Source organism: Ctenocephalides felis, unplaced genomic scaffold, assembly GCF_003426905.1.
Source record: "Ctenocephalides felis isolate EL2017-DRISC unplaced genomic scaffold, ASM342690v1 CF-g0.4_SCAFFOLD_01604, whole genome shotgun sequence".
Lineage (NCBI taxonomy): Eukaryota > Metazoa > Arthropoda > Insecta > Siphonaptera > Pulicidae > Ctenocephalides > Ctenocephalides felis.
In genome coordinates, this window is record NW_020537758.1 from 38,295,319 (window position 1) to 38,311,733 (window position 16,415).

The 16,415-nt window shown below is 30.9% G+C and overlaps 2 protein-coding genes across 2 annotated transcripts; one reads left to right on the forward strand and one right to left on the reverse strand.

The window, feature by feature from the left end:
• Positions 1-8: 8 nt before the first annotated feature.
• LOC113373709 (gastrula zinc finger protein xFG20-1-like) lies at positions 9-4,618 on the reverse strand. Its single transcript, XM_026613988.1, has 5 exons — positions 4,096-4,618; positions 1,120-1,320; positions 903-1,049; positions 517-834; positions 9-94 (listed from the first exon to the last, which is right to left on the reverse strand). The coding sequence occupies exons 1-5, from the start codon at positions 4,565-4,567 to the stop codon at positions 9-11; spliced, it is 1,224 nt and encodes a 407-aa protein (XP_026469773.1). The 5' UTR covers positions 4,568-4,618.
• Positions 4,619-5,572: 954 nt separating this feature from the next.
• On the forward strand, positions 5,573-7,254 carry LOC113373030 (ribosomal RNA-processing protein 8-like). Its single transcript, XM_026613365.1, has 5 exons — positions 5,573-5,777; positions 5,879-6,378; positions 6,485-6,659; positions 6,735-6,971; positions 7,047-7,254. Exons 2-5 carry the CDS (start codon positions 5,949-5,951, stop codon positions 7,252-7,254), a joined length of 1,050 nt encoding a protein of 349 aa, XP_026469150.1. The 5' UTR covers positions 5,573-5,777; positions 5,879-5,948.
• The last annotated feature ends 9,161 nt before the right edge of the window (positions 7,255-16,415 follow it).

Below are 16,415 nucleotides of genomic sequence, written 5' to 3' on the forward strand. Positions count from 1 at the left end.
ATTACATGCTAGCATATGTATAGTAATGTAATAAACTTAAGTTCAGTCCGATATTTTTGCCTATTTTTATCTTTAAGTGATCTGATTACTTTTTCTAACAATGATTAACATAGGTAATAAGAAACACAATTAAAACCATCTATTTCATCAAATATTTTTATTCAAAATATATACACATACTATTTACAATATAAAGCATGTCACAGGAAACATGTAATAAATAATATAGAATAAATATAAATAACATAGAATAAATATAAATAATATAGAATAAATATAAACATTGAAATTAAACATAAAAAAGAGAAAAGAATTGCATTTTGAAGAAATGATTAGCCAAACCAAAGTTAAACCGAACAATAAATGAAAACTGAATTTTAAAATTTAAATGGAAGTATGGACAGAAACCTTGTTATATAACTTCCACCAACCGAAAAACCGTATTTTTTGTAGAAGTTATTAATAAAACAAAAATGTATTTAGTTTTATAATCATACAAGTCAATTAAAAATTTACCCTTGATATGTTCTTTCAGGCTCTTATCTAACGAAATAAATTTTATATCTTGACTGTGTCCCATATGTGTCTTCCAAAATTCAACATGAACTGTTCCATTGTGATTAATAGTACAACTAATCCTTGATGGGCAAGCATATCCGGTTTTGTTGCTCGTTTTAGTAAACAAGCGTACAGTGGGTTTTTGGTCATATGTATATGACCTGTGGCAATCGAAATAAATTGTCTTGTCATCAGTTTTTGATTTATATCCTGAATTGCATTTTACATAATGCGAAAACTCCTTCCGCTCTATGTCTGTTTTCCACAATTCAAAATCTACAAAGTCAAAAATGTAGGTAATTGTGTAATTAGGGTTATAAATTATGAGAGAGAAGACTTCAAACCTTTAATGTTTTGAAACACAAACTGTTCATAATCAATTGTAGTTTTGTGATAAAACTCAATATGATCGTATAAACCTGTGTACCTAGAAAAAACAGAGGAGCAGGGAGGGAGTGGACATCTTATTCTGGATTTCCTTGATGGTGTACCTACAAAAATGATTTATATGTAACACAATAATAAATAAGATGAATGTACATATATAAAAGCACTACATACCTATAAAATTTTCCTTAGTACTGATTGGGGAACTGGGAATGGGAGGCGTGTGAATTTGAACTTTAGTAGAGGAAGTACAAGGATGTGGCGATAAACTTACGTGGAAATGTTTGTGAAGACGATCTGATATGGAAGGAGCAGAGATAAAAGATGAGCAAGCAGAAAGTGGACATCTTAGTTTCTCTTTTGTTGATGGTGTACCTACAAAAATGATTTATATGTAACACAATAATAAATAAAATGAATGTACATATTTTAAGCTAGCTTTATTCTAGCATTAATTAATTAATAAAACACCTTTTACTTCATACAACACATTTAATAATTCACCAAATTAACACAACGCCGAACTGTTCAACACTCCAGTTACCGCCAGACACCGACTCGCACACAGATACATACTTCTGTTCCGTAAGGGATCAGACACTCTACATATGACACACCATAGAGCACATACACGTCAGGATAGACACTCTTGGCCGTTATATTCAAATGACAGACATACAATATTATAGTTCGGCCAATCCTGACCTCACAGGCGTCCCCGACTGATGAGATCTAATACAACAGTAATCTAAATCTAATATTACAACACAAATCATAAAACCATTACAACATAAATCATATTTCATTCACTTATTGTCTCTACCAACTTTGTCGCCATCACTTATTGTCCTTATACGCCTATTATTTTTATACACTTATTTAATTTTAGTTCTAGCTTATTTCTACGAATCATCTCTAACACCCTACGCAACACTTCAATATTCTCCTCAATTGTTTCTGTGGCCATTAGTAAATCGTTCATGTACACTATAACTTCACAGTTCATCACAAAACAACGAAAAATGTCACTTACATATCTCATAGATACATTCGGGCTATTACAATACCCAAATGGCATACGGTTGTATTCATATTCTCCCTGTGCACACCCCAAGCTAGTGTATTTTCTACTAGTCTCAGCCACCACCACATGAAAGAAAGCGTTCTCCAGATCTAGCTTCGTAAAATACCTCTTAGACTTCGGTGAGTCCAAGCAATCATCTATTCTTGGGCTGGGGTAAGAATCGCGCACCACCCGTTTTTCAGTCTCCAAATATTCCTCTCTTACCAGATCTCCTATTGTCGCGACCACCCCATAGCCATGCATTTCAAATGCAGTCTCTGGCTCTTCCCGTTTTTCAGTCTCCAAATCTTCTGCCGTCGCTATCGCTCCATAGCCATGCATTTCGAATGCAGTCTCTGTTTCTTCCGGCTTTTCACTCTCCAAATATTCCTTTTCTACCAGATCTTCTGCTGTCGCTATCACTCCATAGTCATGCATTTCGAATGCAGTCTCTGGTTCCTCCGGTTTTTCACTCTCCAGGTCTTCTACTGTCGCTACCACTTCGTAGTCATTTTCATCTGATATATTTATATTTGCTCCGTCTGTGGTAATCTCACCATCAATCGCCAATATTTCGTTAACTCGAAATGTAGTGCTGTCAGGCGCCACCTGCGCCGTACTCCGGACATTTTTGCAGAATCTCTGCTGATGCTCCTTTGAGCCACAGTCGTAGCACGCCACTCCATCGTTCTTCGGTTTGATGCACCTGGACGCCATATGTCCCACTCCGCCACAATTAAAACACCTCACCGTAGGATATGTGCCTTGTGTTTCCACTCTAGGAAACACTGTTGGCTGTACCCTCGTAGGCGGCATCATATTGCATCCGCGTTCCTCCGCTGTCAACTCATTCATTACACCTAGCAGAGTTGCTAAATCCTTAAATTGGCTCATCTTGACTTGAGCCTGGAGTGGCGGGTTGTCGAAGCCGTCTATCATATAAGCCAGTAGATCGGACTCCATAAAACCCAACCTATTCCCTAGCGCCATCTTCTCCTGAAAGTATGCGCTAAACGGTTCCTGTTTTCGCCACCTCCGAGACTCAAAGCGCTTCATTCTAGTCATCCTGTCTTCTCCATTTTTGAAAAACGCTGTTAGCACCCTCTTCAGCTCGTCGTATGAATATGTCGCATACTCTGCCTTGCTGTCATATAATCGCCTCGCCCGCCCCGACAGCTTCGATGTTATCAGCACCGCCATCTTTTTCTTAGGCACCTCGTATGCATGCCGGACGGCGTCAACCCGTTCAAACCACGCCTCGATGCATTGCTCGGACGACCCGTCGAATATCGGTATCGTCGCCAATAACTCGCTGCTCGAGATGCTATCGTTTTTATTACTGGTTGTCGCCCTAATAAGATTAATCAAGTCCGTCAACGATAGCACTCTTACGGCTTCGGGCACCAAGCTCTCAGCATCACCGCCAGTAGCCATCTCACCAAATCTTATTTTATTTTTGTAATCTCCAGTTTTTAATTACACACATCGCAGTTCCGCGACTCGCCAACGTCAATATTACGCCCTGCTTTTGATATTTTCTCTCCACTCTGTTCTTATTCTGGTTACCCACGTGCTAACCTCACTTTAGCACAACAACACAAACACACAAAACTTACAAATAACACCTGCACCTGTACGATAGCGAAGCACACCTTGCTTTCTATCGCACCCCGTAATTATAACCCGCCTGATTAATAACACGGGCACTCAAAAAAAAGATTATTGAAATCGCCTATTTCAATAATCCACACCAATAATGTTCTCTAATAAAATTCTCCACGTTTTGATCCTATCCCACTTCTGAGCTTTAAGCTAGCTTTATTCTAGCATTAATTAATTAATAAAACACCTTTTACTTCATACAACACATTTAATAATTCACCAAATTAACACAACGCCGAACTGTTCAACACTCCAGTTACCGCCAGACACCGACTCGCACACAGATACATACTTCTGTTCCGTAAGGGATCAGACACTCTACATATGACACACCATAGAGCACATACACGTCAGGATAGACACTCTTGGCCGTTATATTCAAATGACAGACATACAATATTATAATATATAAAAGCACTACATACCTGTAAAATTTTCCTTAGAACTGATTGGGGAACTGGGAGTGGGAGGCGTGTGAATTTGAACTTTAATAGAGGAAGTGCAAGGATGCGGCGATAAACTTACGTGGGGATGTTTGTGAAGAGGATCTGATGTGGGTGAAAGTAAATTGTAAGGTGATGTCAAACATGTAGTAGTATATGAGGTGGGTAAAGAAGGATGCTTTATATTTGTTTTAGTGGAGGAGGAAAGGTGTGTAATGTCTTCAAAAGATACCAAAGAAGATTGGGCAAGTGAAGGGTTAGGGATATTATTATGAACTTGGCTCACATGATGAGTTAATAAATATTTAAATTTAAAAGTTTTAAGGCAGAAAGCACACGCATTGGGATAAACAGCTCTTGGCTCTTTGTCATGTTTTTGTCTCATGTGGCGATACAAGGAGCTACGAGCAGTGAATGGAATCTGACACTCGGTACAGAAAAAGTCGCTGTCCATGTTGTCACATAAGTAAAGTAATAAAGTGAAATATAAAATAAAAGTAATGAAGGTAATAAAACGTATCGTAATAAATGTAAAGAAAATTAGAAGCGAAAAAGTAAATATATAAAGTGAGTATCTAAATGATATTAATTCTAAACTAAATATAAACTTAAATGAGCAAAATCTAAAAATAAGCTTATAAAATAGAATGTAACCTAATGTAAACGAACAAAATCTAAAAATAAGCTTATAAAATAGAATGTAACCTGAAGTGAAATAAAAGTAAGTATCTAAATAGTAAAAATATGAAACGAAAAATAAACTTACGCAAGCTAAGTAAAAATCTAAAAAAACACGTAACTAAACTAAAAAGTAAAAAATCCTAAAAAACACTTATTGTAACTATGAAATATGAAAAATAAGCATGAATTATAATAAGAGGCTTACTAGAGCAAAAAAAGCAACGCAAGGAAAGCGATCCAGAGCAAAAAAACGAAAAACCGAACCGAAATATGTGAAAAAAACTGTTATAAACAAATAAAAAAAATAATAGAATTAGAAATAGCAACAGAACGAAAGAATTCTAATTACACGAAAAGAAAAAGCAGAAAATATAATAAAACGCTTACTTGAAACGAAACCGACGCGACGCGACAAAAATGAGAAAAGAACGCGGGACTAAATATTCCACGAAATGACAGGTTATGCTCTATCCCGGAGCCAACTTCAGAGCGTAGGTGCTTTTTAAACGTCAAAACCCATCTGTCATGTATCAGAATTTAGTGGCTCCTCTAAATAACCGTCAATTCAAAGATGTCAAATCGAAAAGAGAAAGGGTGACAGGTGTCATTTTTGACAGATTTGGATTGTTCTGTACCAACACTAGTGGGAGAAATGTTTTTGACAGAATGTCATAATAAAAATTTAGACAAAACATTATATTTTGCAAATATTCTAATTTTATATAAATAGATATGGTATAAATATATAAAAATGCATTTTTAACAAAAGAAAAATATTTAAAGATCAAGTGAGAATTGTTGGAATAAGCCTTACAAAAGTAAACAGAAATATGACAGTTTGACAGATTGATTGTAGCCGCACGTGGTCAATAATTAGGAGGTTATTCAAACGTCAATATTTGTTATTTATTTATGTTCTGTTTGTAAAAATATTTAAACATTTATTCGATAATTGTAAATGCACCAAAAACGTTAAATACTAGGTAATTACAGTTTAAATTTAGTCTAAATTTTTGTATAAATGTACACATAGTTCAATATAATATGCAAAGTCTTAAATGACAATTAATATAAATATTTTTAGGTGATATATAATAATTGCAAAGTGACTCTGTAATCCAATAATGCTATATATTTCATAATACGACATAACAATGAAGACAACTAAACCAAATTCACTTTTCTCTCCTGCCAATTGGGATAATGACGTCATACAAGAAAGTGGTACATCAACAGAACCAAATGTGAAATGCAAATTATTAGAAAGAATTAAAAGCAAATACACATCAACAAATGCAAATACTTCTAAAGATAAAACACCTAAAACTCGGTTAGACATGGCCGAAGACTCATTTGTAATAAACACGAACAATTTATCTTCATCAAAACGCAGAAGGCGTCAAATGAAAAAACTTAAAAGGTTAGAAAATACTAAAACGGGTGCCAAAAGCAATGATAAAGTTAAAGAACAGAAAGATGAACGAACTTTGAGTAAGCTGAAAAAAATATTGCATCAAACAGACTCTCCTTCTAAAGAGGATCAGCAAATGTCATTTCGTGAAAAACTTTGGGAGAAACTCAAAGGTAAATTTGGAGAACTATATATATATATATATATATATATATATATATATATATATATATATATATGTTTATTGCAAAAAAAATAGAAATGTATTAATATTTTTAGGATCACGATTTCGATATCTTAATGAACAAATGTATACATCAAAAGGAAATGATACACAAAAAATGTTTCAAAAAGACCCTAGTGCTTTTGAGGCTTACCACGAAGGATTTAGGCATCAAGTTTTGAAATGGCCACTCAATCCACTTGATAAAATAATCAATGAAGTTAACCAAATGTAAATATTTCAAATTTCAACAATCTCGTTTGAATGTAGAAAACTTATTAATTAATAAATAATTATTAATTACAGGCCTTCTTCATACATTATTGCTGATTTTGGTTGTGGCGAGGCAAAATTAGCTTCATCTGTTCCTCAAGAAGTTAAATCTTTTGATTTAGTGGCACTGAATGAGAATGTAATAGCTTGCGATATGGCAAATGTTCCATTGAAGTCCAGTTCAGTAGATGTAGTTGTTTTCTGTCTGTCCTTAATGGGTGTAAATATTAAAGATTATTTGTTGGAAGCTTCAAGAGTTTTGAAGATTGGGTATGTATAAACTTACTAGCAAATATAATGTAAAAAATTAACTAATATATGATTGATTACTATTTTATTTTTCAGAGGTACAGTGAAAATTGCTGAAGTGTCTAGTCGATTTACTGATGTAAATAATTTCATAAAGTTGGTTACAAAGTATGGGTACAAATTATTGAGTAAGAACTTATCCCATGATATGTTCTATTTTATGGATTTCAAAAAGGTTTCAGTTCCTAACAAATCAAAGGTACCAATAATAGAATTAAAGTCATGCATGTATAAAAAACGATAATAAATAATAAAATATGAATAATAAAAATTGTCTCTATTATAACAATATATTCCTCAGATATTTTATCTTAGTTATGGCCAGTATAAGGCTTTAGTGACATTTTTTATTTCTTACGACGCTTCTATGCTTCCGTAATATTTTAAATGTCTTTCTTTTTAAATTTAAATGCACAAATATTATTTTTATTTTTAAAGAATGATTCTTTCTAACTTTAAAGAACACTATTTTTAAATTTTATTATTCGATTATTAAATTCCTGAAGGAGAAGATTATGTTTATTAAGAAATAGGTTTTGCTTATTTTATTATTTATATAATTTATTGAAAAATTTCCTGTCATTCTGAATCTTTTGAAATGAAAAATGAAAAAATATTTACTTTTATTCAATGCTTTAAAAATCGTTTGAAATTCAATAACGATGATTGGCTGTTCCTCTATAATTAGCACTTGCAAAATATTCGTCAACGTTTTTGCCAAAATTTTCAACTGTTATTAAAAAACTTTCCAAAGATATGAGTTAGGAGTCGTGTTTTTTTCTTCATAATTAATTGTTAACATTTTTGTTTTTACGATTTTTGACGAAACTTTGCATAGCGATCGAGTGCACGACTTTCCTCAAAACATCCTGAAATATTATAGGACTATTATTAATTATAAAAAAGCATAAGTTTATTATCTATTAGAATAGTTTTAGGTATAAGTTTTTTTATAACTATTATTATTTTATTTTCCTAAATTAAAAGTCTTCTTTGTTTTTCGCAAAATTATCAAATTTTTTATTTATTCATATTTCCTACGTTCTGGGGATATGGTATTTTCCCTTCTTCAGAAACTTTCAATGACTTTTAATTCAATTTTTTTTAATAATATCTCAATAAAAAACAAATTTACATTCACTAAAAATTATGGGACTGAATATTTCTATATATTTACAATGATTTAGAATATTTTTTAGTTATTTTCAACAAGAATTTTTAGTTCAAGCACAATTCGATTTTTAGTGCGAGTTTATTAAAAAAAAAAGTCGAAAAGTATAATGAGACAGAGACTGATAATGAGATAATGAGATACTGATAATGCGACGTATAATCATGCACTAATATCTACAAGTGCCTTGCATCATAGATTGAATTTAAATATTATATAAGTAATTTTAATTACGATTTAAATATTCTATACAATTTAGCACTTACTTAGATATAGATAAAGTAATCATGGAAAGTATGTAGAGTCCCATACCGTGTTTATCCCATACTTTGGAATAAAATATCCCAATGTATCCAAGCGGCACATACAAATGGAATAGCACTCAGCAAAATGTGTTTTCCCTTATGTTTCTGAGGCGTTCCCTGCAACAGATCTCCATACAATTAAATAATACATGAAGATGAAAGTGGGAAGATTTGACGTTATTGTTATGACTGAAAACATTGTGATGTTTCTAAAGTAACTCCAATTCGGCGGTTTTTACGACTCCGAGAGCGATGTCTTTTTTACATGCATATATATGTAAATATTCAACTAAGTGTATGTTCGGTAATAGTACTAAAGTTGGTGTACATTTTAAGGCATATGCGGGAAGAATATTTATATCTAAGAGCTCAAGACATTCACGACAAAAAGTAATTGATGTTATAGCACTGAAGTTTTTTTTACCTTATTGCAGCGCTAATAAAATCAAATCAATTTTCATGTTGCTGTTTGCTCATTTTAGCATGAATTTTTATTCACTTTCTGTTAGCATTCTGTAATTTGTTTCACGTGTACCATTTGATGAAATATTTACATATTAATATTTTTATAGTAATTAATATCCTGTGTATTACATTTATATAAACAAATTTGATTTCTGCGATCAGAGTCTGTTGATAAATCATTTTATTTTGTTTTAGGTCGCTTTAAAGCTTTTAGCTACCTGCAATATTATTTTTTATATGATATATGACGTTGGAAAGTCATTGATTTTTTTCAATATTAATTTTTCTCAACGTTTTATTCATATAAATAATGTTTTTATTTTCATATGCTACTTACTTACTTTTTTGCGCAGTTATGTCTGACTTTTTTCACTTGAAATAATTTTTTGCTTTATTTTTTACCATCTCATGTTAAGTTTTTAATCTATGTAAGTACATAATGCGGAATTAGAAATTGCTACCTTGGGATTGAAAGGCAGGAAAGGTTCTTAACAACTTGAGCAACGTACTTCCCTATTTTGTTAGAGTCGCGACTTAAATATAATTTTTATTTGTACATTTTAAGTTTCAGAATGTAAAAACATTCTTATATTGTGTAACATAATACATTTTGTAACTTTTGCAAAGAGTATGATGAACCTGTATGTACTCAAAAAACATGTCGCATAAGTCGTTAGCAAATCTCTTAATGTTTATTAATAATATATTATTTTAATTTACTGAAAAATTTTACTTTGAATATCTAAATCTTAAAAGGAAATAAATTCGACTAGTATTTGTCAAATTGTTGCATACTTTTCGTCAGCTCTCACCTTTTCAGATGTTCTCATGTGAACATGGTACAATAAGAGTGATTGCGTCATAAATTTTAGAAGAACGCCGATGTAAAAGATGTTGTGCTTTTTATTGTTTTCCTAAATGTAGATATTATTTAAAGCCACATATGCTGGCTGCAAATTAAATATAAAAAAAATTGCATACATTAATTTTTTTGATTTTGTAAACAGTCGGTTACTTCATTATACATAGTGATATTTAAAAAATCCATTTAGATTAGTTGTTAGAGTACTACTTAATGAGATAAGTTGATTTCTTTATTCCATGTTAGCCTCAAAAATGAACGAAACGTATGTGTACATCAAATTTATAGTTTTTCATTACTTCAGTTTTTTTATGTTTAATCTGAATCAATTATTCAATGAGTATGTATGTTTTTTTTCATCTATTCCAAAATATATTTTATATATCATAAGCATTAGAAATCATGTGTTAGTGTGAGTTTTGTCTTCTCATAAATAGCTTCAAGAGTTTCATAAATAACTCGCGTTATTAGTTTTGAAAGGCAATCAAAGTTTCTTTATAGTGTGTTAAATATAAAAATTGGTCTACGATTTAAAAAAAAACTTAAACTGATTTTGGACATTCAAAACCCGTTTCAAAGATCTTTAGGAAAATTCAATTTTAGTTATTTGAAGTCTAACCAGCTATTTGAGAAAATAAACTACTAATTTTTTTTGAACAATTTAAAATATACCACAAATATTTTTATTTCTGTTAACATTCACATGTACTATTGGTGATCGACTGAGCAATTTTCTCACAATTACAGTTACAGATTCAAAATGTTTTTGGATTTTTGGAAATTGTGAATGCCAAATGTCTTAATTGGAAATTTAAAATACAACTAAGTAATTCTAAATTCAATTTAAATACCTCAGTTGAAAATTGATTTGTTAATTTTGTGGAAATATCGTTTGGAACATAGATTCCATCAGTTAATAATTTTTTGGGTGGTTTGTAAAAATTTTACTAAAAAAACAAAATATTTTAACTAAATAAACATAGAAAACATATTTTCTTTTGTAATTTTGAAATATTCAAAAATTGTTTATAGTCCAGTCATTTTAAGCTTAAATTAGGTAACAATCTCGGAATTCGATATACCCAGTGGTAAGTCTGTAAATACTTGTAACATTACCATATATACATCCTACCATATGTAGGTTTTGAGACAACTTTTAAATGTCAATATACAAGTATTCACAGACTTACAGCTGGGTATCTCGAATTTCGAGGTGAACTTACTATAATGACTGGATTATTAGCAAATCTCAATTCTTGTTGGCCAATTGAATTATTTTCACTCATCGGAAAGTTATTGCATAAATGCAAACACTTTACGCTTACGCATACTTTTTATCATATGAAGTTTGTTAATTAATCGTGTAATTAAATAAATTAATTAATCACACGTGTCCTTTTCTATTGAGCACTATATCGCGTCAAAAACTACCAAAATGCATCAGAGATCAGAGATCATGCCTGAAATGAAACTTTGGCCAGCTGTCGGGCTATACGAGTGCAGATACAAACGTTCGTTGTTTTACAAGCGGATTTTGTGATTTTAACGAAGAGATCTCTGACACACATACACATTTGCACAACGACTTGCCAATTATAATTGGCTTAATCTCCATCAGATGATATACAGACATAAGCGCATAAGCGTCGTATTGGCTTTCTAACACCATGGGGCACGGGTGCATTCGGGAATGGATCGAGGAGGATTTCAATATTTTATCACATTATGGATGCGATAAATTATAAAACATAACATAAACCACTTAGGTTTCAGGTTTGGTCACTAAACTTAGCAAATGTTATTAACAGGACTATAATTTTTGCACTATTTAAACGTAAAACAATAAAAAAAACTTCCCATAGGGTAAGTTATAGTAATCGCAAAAAATCTAAAATGAAAATTTTTGTATATCTTAACTTTTTAAAGGTTTCTGAAGATCTTGGCATACCTTAGAAAAAATTGATGTATGTGTGTATAGATACAAATTTTTGTCGATGATTTTGGGAACGCGGTTCAACCGATCTAATTTTTTTTTTTAATTACAATATTTGTTACAACTGCTAAATAATATAACATCTAGTAATATAAGTGAATAATAACATAAATATAAATAAAATAGAGTACAAAAACCGATATAAATGATTTAAAAAAACATTCGATTCCTATTGATAAGGGGGTGTCCATTAATTCCTCCCTCGCGAACATCACGTGTATTTCTTTTTACGAGAAATAGATGTAAAATTTTAGATTTTTTTTTAAATGTTTGGATTTTTGGAAAAATTCAGGTAAATAATAAATACACGTGATACCCCTCTCTTCCCCACGTGATATTTCTTGATTAACAGGCCCTCTAAGGAGACATGCTGATTAGTTTTTCATCGTTTCGAACATACAGGGCAAAAAGTGTCAAAAACTTAGTAATTCAGTTTTGCGTACGATTTGAATAATTTAAAAAACATTTTACTTGTATGGACAAAATAAACAACTGATTAAATTTTTGGGTATGCAGGTCAAGCGTTTTTGGAAATTCAGTGAAAAATGTAAAAAAAGTGCTATTTGGCAGTCAAAAGTGATTATTAGACATTGGTTGGATCATTAATTAGCATGGAACACTTAAAAAAAAAGTTATGCTAAGCGTTTATGAGACGTTAGCAATACTCATAAAATATTTAAATCATCGGACGACCTTTCAATACATAAATATTAAATTACTTCGATTCTATTTATTGAAATGAAATAATTGATTATAATCGAAAAATTAAATTTACCTAAATTAACAAAAAAAAACTGGTTACAATGTCGAATACTTAGTGTGCTTAACAAACTCTAAAAATATTAATTTATACAATATTCAATTTGAATAGTATTTAGATGTAATAGAATATTAAAATATAGTTCATAATTAATTTTACAATATCTGATTTTGTTATGGACTACATCCCTTCCTGCTTATAATCAGCTCAGTAAACCCATTCGTATTTCTTATAAGGATTCTTTTCTTTGCATCATATTTTTCTGAAATAAATCAACGTCAAGGATTACAGGTAAAAATTCAGACGTTCTCACAGGATTATTATATATTTTTGAAGATCGCGTTTCGAGTGTTAATAATAATTGGACACGCGAGTGTGAACATTTCATACTTGTTGATAAGAAAATTAATCTCAAGGTTTGGAAGTATTTGTATAAAAATCAGTAATTTTTTATTATATTTTTTAAAGTTATGAAAATTTTATAAAATTAACTGCATGTGTTACTGATAATAGACATGAAAGATAGGTGAAAAGATTTTGTTCTAAAATAGTGAAATAAGTAAAATTGGAGAAATTAGTAACTTTCTTAAAAATTTTCATAACATTGTTTGAAAGTTTCTACATTATTAAAAAATCAGCAATTTAAAGATATTTTTTGTTTAAAAATATCGCCAAATTATGATTCGAAATTTGAATTATACCTTAATTTTTTTATTACGTCTTTTTACTAGATTCATTTAAGCAACCTAGGAATATGTCTTTGTGTTAAAATATATACATAAAAATTAGATTGTGCGTTTAGAAATACTCATCACTTTTAACTGAAATAAAATATATATATATATATCTATTTGTTCTATAAAATGAGAACAAGTTATAGCTAAAATAATAATATCGCTAATTAAAATATTTCACTGAGGTTGTGTATTTTTCACAATTGTTTCCAGTAAAGCGTTAGCCTCAAAAAGTGTTAAGGGGGTATTACTATTAAAAAAAAACGACTTTTTTAATTCACATTTTTAAAGTTTAACTATCTAAGAATATGGGTACAAAAAGGTTTTTAAAAATTTGAATTATTTTCGGAGATATAGGCATCTTACTGACAAAAGACATTAGGAAGTCATTAGACCAATTTAAGACAGTTTATCGTCAGATAAATTATTAATTCGATGTATAGGTTCAGAAACTCAGAACTATAATGAATTTCTGAACTCGTTTATTTGGATTTTTGCGCCGAAACGTATTCATTCACGCAAAACTTTAAATGCGTTTTTCTCAGAACTGACTTTTTCAGTGCTGTTGACATGATTTCTCGAATCCTACTCGACCGATTCACTTGAAATGTTCAGAGAGTCTTGTTTATAGACCTATCTGTAGCCCGAACTAGCATCATCCCCAAATTCAATTTTTTACTATTTTTAAACAATTCGAGAAACTCAAAAAAAGTAAAAAAAACACAACAGTCGCCAAGTTGTAAAAAAAATTTTTTTACTCATCGCTAGTTCGAGCGATTGCGACATTATTGATTAATAATCTTTTTATTGCTTTTATTTCGGATTGTAGGAGGTCTGAAATCATGTCAAGACTGAGGTGCCAATTTTTTGAGACCCCACACTTCTTCAGCTGCCAGTTTCTTCAGTTTTAAACTTTTTTTTAAATTTTTGTATTGTACTTTGATAATATTAATAAACAAGTGATAAAAAAAATGGGTAGTAAAAACATTTATTGCTTTCTTTTACGACACTTTAAAAATGACCTAAAATCTATCGCTCTACACTAGAATACCCCTTTAAGAAAATATTTTACTGAGATTTTATCTGTAAACAAAAGTTTTAAATAAATGTTGTGATTTTGGTTAGCCATTAATTAGCCTCGTAAACCAAATTTTTGGTAGTTTTGTAAACTATTCGCTATATTTTCTTACCAATCAACTCAACCGTTTCCAAATAAGAAAAAATGTTACTCTATATTAGATTTAATAAATGGATCTTCGGCTCCGGGGCAGGTCTGCGAGCTTTTTTGACTCTCTAACTCGAATCAGTAAAGAATAATATGAGATATTTATTATATATGTTAGATTATATATTGTTTACTAAGATTCTCCGTTCAATGTAACAATGTATTAACAATGCTTAATCATTAGTTCAATAAGTTAGTGAAAAGTTTAATAAGTATGGGCAAGTAGTAGTTGGTCGGATAGATCAGACGCTGTTAGAGGTATAAGATATCAAAGTTTACTTATAACATTTAATACAAATATTTTGAATTTGTGGACACGAAATCTCGGACTAAGAAACAGCCATGTATTCGGTACGGTGGGTTTACTTGTGATGCTTTCGTTAGTAAGAGTTTCGTCTATGTTCTGAGCACGGATTATATTGCATCTAACATTAGATTAATACTTCGCCTTCAACCACAGTACAAAGTCTTCTAAGACCTTAGTTAATTAACGCACGACTCATATGTATATGTGTATAGTTATATATGTGTGTATATATATTTATGTATATGTGTGTGTGTGTTTGTGTGTATGTTGTTAGTCACTCCAAAGCGTTATGTGCACATGCACATTATTTTGTGTATTTGAGTTGCCACTAATACCCATGTAATAAAGCGCTCGTGTGTTCGCATTAAACAAGACAGTGATGGACGTTTATAACAAGGTTTAAAGTTACAGGTACTCCCGGTGTGGGCGACTTGGCCGATGCCGAACACATATAGAACGCCACATTAGAAACCGACTGCTTCTAATTAGATTTATTACTGGCTTGTAAAGCAAAATCCTAACAGTAACACATGTCATTTTGCTGAAGATGATTGAGAATTTTAGGATTTTATTGCTCATTACGACGTAAATAAATTTGGTTCAAATGCGCAGGAGACTTCAAATGTTGCTAAAAATGTATTGAGTTTCATTTATACGTTCTGATCAATGACTGATAACGTTTCTACGTTTGATTCCACAAATGCTTAAATAGTGTTTACAACAATAACATTGAGGCTTTTGTTCAAATTTTCGATTTTCTGCTAGTAGTTATTCTTATTTGTCTAAAAATGTGTTTTAGCATTTGTTTTCTATGTTGTTATTGACAGAAAATTATGAAATGTTTAGTCAAAACAGGGAGACTGCTCCAAAACATTCCCGAAAATACACCAAAAATTTATAAAATTGTTTGTTCAGAATCTTGATCTCCTACAGATGTACTCTATTTATGAACTATTCCTTCCTAAAGAATTAAAATTGATGCACGTTTAAATGGGATTTTTTTTAATGAATCACCCAGGATTATATATTGGATAATGCTCAGAAATTTGTCAAGCTATGTATATTATCTGCGATACTATTTCATGCTTTTAGACAATTCTTGAACTATGTTCTTAATTTATAATGGCTAAATGACTCACTGAGTCGAGGCCAGTTAATTAAATAAAAAAAAACTATGTTCTTAAAATTCAGATTTTTCTAGAGACCATTGCTAGTTTCATATTATTTCTGGACATCATCTTGTATAATTTGGAACATTTGAATATCGGTATTTTTTTACCCAAATATCACTTTAAATTGTGAGTCACTGAGTTACTGAGTTATTTTAAATAACATTAACTAAATATAATTATAAATAGCAGTTACCCCAGTGGGTATTTACTTTTTAATAATTTTACTAAATTAGTAGTGGGTATTTACTATTTAATTTTATAATTTTACTAAATCAAGTTAATTGGTCATAATTTTTCTAATCTTCTTACGGAGCAGAACTACCAGTGAATTGCGGTGATTTTTGTGATGATTACTTTCATGTTAATAAAAAATCAAATGTAAAAAATTCAACAACCAACCCTCCACTGAAT

Excerpts from the sequence above, each read along its gene's own strand:
- LOC113373709 (XM_026613988.1), bottom strand. The coding sequence starts at position 4,567 with ATGGACAGCGACTTTTTCTGTACCGAGTGTCAGATTCCATTCACTGCT. Across the intron at positions 1,321-4,095 it reads TTCTAAGGAAAATTTTACAG|GTACACCATCAACAAAAGAG; the intron begins GTATGTAGTGCT and ends TCATTTTTGTAG. Across the intron at positions 835-902 it reads TGTGTTTCAAAACATTAAAG|ATTTTGAATTGTGGAAAACA; the intron begins GTTTGAAGTCTT and ends TTGACTTTGTAG.
- LOC113373030 (XM_026613365.1), top strand. The coding sequence starts at position 5,949 with ATGAAGACAACTAAACCAAATTCACTTTTCTCTCCTGCCAATTGGGAT. Across the intron at positions 6,379-6,484 it reads ACTTTGGGAGAAACTCAAAG|GATCACGATTTCGATATCTT; the intron begins GTAAATTTGGAG and ends TAATATTTTTAG. Across the intron at positions 6,972-7,046 it reads TCAAGAGTTTTGAAGATTGG|AGGTACAGTGAAAATTGCTG; the intron begins GTATGTATAAAC and ends TTTATTTTTCAG.